We start from the raw sequence: 4,747 nt of genomic DNA on the forward strand, positions 1-4,747 counted from the left end.
ATTTTTATTTTAAACCCTTAACTTCTGTGTATTGACTTATAGGTGGAAGAGTGGTAAGGGTAGGCGATGGGGGTCAAGTGACTTGCCCAAGGTCACACAGCTGGGAAGTGTCTGAGGCCGGATTTGAACCTAGGACCTCCTGTCTCTAGGCCTGGCTCTCAATCCACTGAGCTACCCAGCTGCCCCCTCTAGAGTACCTTTTAAAAAATGTACTTTCTACATTTATCTCTTTAATTATTTTTGTTTTTGCTTTGTTTGAGATCATGGATACTCCCCTCTCCTTTTTTATTTCAGTTGAAATGTAGATTCTGCTTCTGCCCATTATTTTAATTTTGTGTCTTTCTGTTTCAAGTGTTTCTTGCAAATATATTGTTGAATTCCGGTTTCTAATCCATTCTGCTAATCTCTTCCATTTTATTGATGAATTCATCCCATATACATTCAGTTTTGATTGCTAATTTTGTATTTCTTTCATCTTTTTGTCTTATACCTTTCATACTTTCTTCCCCACCCCCTTTAAGAGTCTGTTTTGCTTCTAATACCTCCCCTTAATTTACAATTCTTATTTCTATTCCTTTGTGTATATGTATCTCCCCCCTTTAACTAATTCAGGTAAGTGAAGTTCAAATGTTGTCTGCTTCCTCCCAATGGTTCCCCCTAGTATAAACTCCTCTTTACACATTCATGCCATTTATGTGGGACAATTCCCCCTTTCTTCCTCTCTAGTCCCTTTTTTTCAGCACATACCCCATTTTATTCTACTTTTGAAAGCATCCAAACATAACACAATCAACCTTAGGTACTCTAATTAATCACTCTGTGATCCACAATGATGACAAAGTTCTAAGGGGCTACATGTATCATCCCTCTCTATAAGAATGTAAACAATTTCACTTTGTTTAGTTCCCCATGATTTCTCACTGTTTCTTTTAATACTTCTTTTGACCTCTATGTTTGGATGTCAGATTTTGTACTCAGCCCTGGTTTTTTTCATCAAGAATGTTCTGAAATCCTCTATTTGTTAAAGGCTATTCTATTCTCCCTTCCTATTCTCCCCTCTGTAGAATTATATTCAATTTTGCTGGGTAGGTTATTATTGGTTGCAAGCCTAGATGGTTTGCCTTCTAGAATATCATATTTCAAGCTCTCCAGTCCTTTAATATGGTGGCTGCTAAATCTTGTGTGATCCTGTGGCCCCTCAGTATCTATATTCATTCTTTTATGCTACTTACAATATTTTCTCCTTCATCTGGTTTTCAGCTATATTTCTGAGGATTTTCATTGGGAATTTCTTTCAGGAGGTGACCAGTAGATATTCCTAAATTTCTACTTTGCCTTCTGGTTCTAAGATGTCTGGATAGTTTGATCTCATGATTTTTTGAAGTATGATTCTCAGGCTCTTTCTTTATTCCTGACTTTCAGAGTCTAATTATCTCTCTTTAATCTGTTAGTTGTTTTTCTAATGAGATAGTTCACATTTTCTCCTATTTTTTTTCAGGTTTTTTTACTTTGTTTTATTATTTCTTGATTATGGTATCATCAAGCTTTCATTTGTCCAGTTCTAATTTCAGAGTTATTTTCTTCTTTAAAGTTTTTTTTTAATCTCTTTTCCTACGCTCTTATGTCTCTTTTCATGTCTTTCTTCCATAATTCTCATTTGTTTTTTTAATTTTTTTTTAAATAATATTTTAATTCTTTAATCTAGGAATTTTCACTGGACTTACATGTAAGCAATTTTTCGAAGTTTTGCTTGTAGATTTTTTCAAGCAATTCTCTTTTTCTATGTTTGTGTCTTGTCCTTACCATAGTAGCTCTTTATAGGTTTTTTTTTTTATTAGACCACATCTTTAACTAGGATGAGGGAAACAATTATCAATGCTACCACACAAAGCCACTCTCCTCCCCTCCCCACCCCAAGCACTGTTTAAAAAAAGATGCCAATAATGGGTATTTCCTGGGTTCTTTATTTTGTTTATTCATTCTTCCAGCTTACTTTTTTCCTTAAACCCTTACCTTCTGTCTTAGAATCAATACTATGTATCATTTCCACAGTAGAAGAGAAAAGCAATAAGGGCTAGGCAATTGGGGTTAAATGACTTGCCTAGGGTCATACAGGTAGGAAGTATCTGAGGAGAGATGTGAACCCAGGACTTCCTATCTCCAGGCATGGCTCTCTATCCACTGACTCACTTAGCTGCTCCCCTTTCAGCCTACCTCTTAACTTTAGGCTTCATGTTAGTGTTGGGCTCTATACTCCTAGAGATCTCTCCTTTTAAATCTTCTGTTGCTTTCATAGCTCAGTCTGGGGACTTGCAAGTTTTCAATGCACTCCCAAGTGGTGTGATCTAGGGGAGAAATCTGTTCTCTGCTCTCCTGGTCTGAGCTTTGCAATTTCCTGGCCCACATTTGAGTCTGTTGGCTTGTGTGTGGTTGAATTTCAGCAGAGTATTACTAGACTAAGTCACTGTTAAGCCAACGGTAGATTCTGAATGTACAGGGCAAATTGAATTGTCAGTTCCCTTTCTATCTAGGACTCCTGCCTTGGTTATTTTAGTGTAGACTTAGATGCTGGGCAAAGGCTAGAACTGAGGTGCTTCTATGCTTTAGGAATCAGAGGCATAGAGCTAGGTTTTTAGAACTTGTTCCTTGTTCAAAACACCATTAAAGCCAAAGCTCTTCTCTATCCTGGATTTATAACCAGGAACTGGGTATAGGCTATACTACTGCCAGATAGCATTTCTGCATCTGGTACTAATTCTAGAATTTCCCCAAGATCTCTTTCTGCCTTGGTGCTTCTTGCCCTTATGCTCTGTCTTACTTCTTTTTGTCCCTGGAAGCCAAAATGCTTCCTTTCAAACTAATCATGCAAGCCCCTATTCCTCCCTGTCTTCCAAAGCTGCCCTAGGTTGGAACAATGACATACTGTGACCTCTTCTTGGCTTTTCCGATCAGAGTGTGCACTAGTGTATTTTCTATATCATTTTAGAGAAGGGATAGTGGCAAGCTAGGCTCAATTGCTTCCTTTCAGTCCACTATCTTGACTACCTCCTTGAATTATCTCTAAACAGTTCTCTTCTATCCAGTAAGTCTCTTCATCTGATTTAATGTCCCTTCCCTAGAATTGATTTTCTTCCCTCAATTCAAATCTTTCTTCCTGCCTTGATCTAGAACCCAAAGGGAGTATTTCTCTTCAAATTCTAGGTCTCAAACTTACCAGGGCAGTATATCCAGAAGGATCAGGTTGACTGGGGTCTGTTTCCTTCTGAATGAAATGTTTCACTCTTCCTAGGTCTCCATTCAGTGCTGCTGACCAGATTCCTATGAAAAGAGTCAGAGCATAAAGTATATGGATTTCCTTCCTGACACCTCTCCAAGGCCAGTTAGTTATTTTTCAACCTTCAAGTTCCGGATTTAATGCCTCAAGGCCTAGATTTCATTTATTATATCTTTTGGAGGGGGTAGGGGTCTGGGAACAAAGAGACAGAGCCAGAGAGAAGCAGCTCAATTTTTGCTCAGTTATTTTAATTCTACTCTTTCTGAGTAATCAAATTTAATATAAACTAATAAAACAAAAGTTTTACTTGTTATGTTTAGATATGACAATTTTAGATAGTTTAGATATGACAAAGCCCTTATGAAATTTATAATGTAGTAAGGAGGGAAAATACCCAAGTGTACTTCTACCATGATTTCTGATGAGACTCAAAAGCAGAATTGGGACATGGTTACAGGGCATTCACAAGTTTCATGCCAAGTTAAACCAAAAGGAACAAGTTAATTAGTTTAGTGCTACCTCTGACAACCTAAACACCTCATTTTACAAAGAGTGAAACTGAGGTTCAGAGTAGTGACTTGTTCAGGGTAAATGGTGGAAAGAAGACTTGAATCCTTTTTGCTGTCATGACAATCTTCTCTTCATTACACTAGGTTACCTAAGAGATTCCTGTAGACCAACCCCTTTATTTTTACAGCCAAGGAAAGTAAATGCTTTTATATCCCAATCTGTGTAAATTTTGAATTCTTCCAGCTCCCCACTCATTATGGGATAAGTTCCTAAAAAAGCAGAGTCAAACTGTTTTTGTCTTCGAATCTTCAGAGTGGGACACAGTGCAAAGTACAGTGCCTGGCACATTTGGTAGATGCTTAATGAGTGGTGAATTGAAATGAATGGGTTTAATCCAATACACATTTGGCAGAGACCTGCATATGTGCCAGGCAATCCCTCAGAGTTCAGACCCTTTCTCTGAACAGCACTGAGTCCTTTAGTCTCTTAGCTTTTAATTCCTCCTCTTCTGCAAGGACGGGAAAAAAAAAATCCCCAGCCCCATTTTCTAGTGTTGATAGGATTCTATATTTAAGAGTTGATTCCACCGACAGTAAATGGCAGAGAGTGGAGAAGCAACGTGAGGAAGAGGAAGGTTGGAAGCTGTCCCTCAAATATTTCCAAGCCTCCCGGAGAGCCCTGTGGCCTCCCATTGCAGACTCGAGCAAGGCTGCCCTAGCTCCTGCCCCGCCCACCTCTCTCGAAGTCCATCTCTTCCAGGGTCTGCTGCACGCTGGGCACGGCGCTCTGGTGAGAGCAGCAGGCGGCGTCCCCACAGGTCCCGGGCGCCGCCATGTTCATCCGCTCACCTGAAGGAGGTACCAACCAGACACCCGGGAGGATGGAAAGGCCGGAGAGCTTCACGTTACCCTACGTCACGTTACGCCGCATCGCATACGTCACAACTGCGTCATCGCGCCTTGC

General features: G+C 39.6%; 1 protein-coding gene across 1 annotated transcript in view; it reads right to left on the reverse strand.

Annotated features, from left to right (window-relative positions):
* The window catches only part of ANKRD39 (ankyrin repeat domain 39), a 17,004-nt gene extending 12,257 nt beyond the window's left edge, over positions 1 to 4,747 (reverse strand). Inside the window, exons 1-2 of the mRNA XM_044663780.1 lie at positions 4,519 to 4,747; positions 3,215 to 3,318 (exon numbers count right to left, since the gene is read on the reverse strand). Of these exons, the coding sequence (XP_044519715.1) occupies positions 3,215 to 3,318; positions 4,519 to 4,624 (210 nt within the window). The 5' untranslated portion in view covers positions 4,625 to 4,747. The remainder of the gene's footprint in view (positions 1 to 3,214; positions 3,319 to 4,518) is intronic.

This window comes from Gracilinanus agilis, chromosome 2, assembly GCF_016433145.1.
Source record: "Gracilinanus agilis isolate LMUSP501 chromosome 2, AgileGrace, whole genome shotgun sequence".
NCBI classification, from domain to species: domain Eukaryota; kingdom Metazoa; phylum Chordata; class Mammalia; order Didelphimorphia; family Didelphidae; genus Gracilinanus; species Gracilinanus agilis.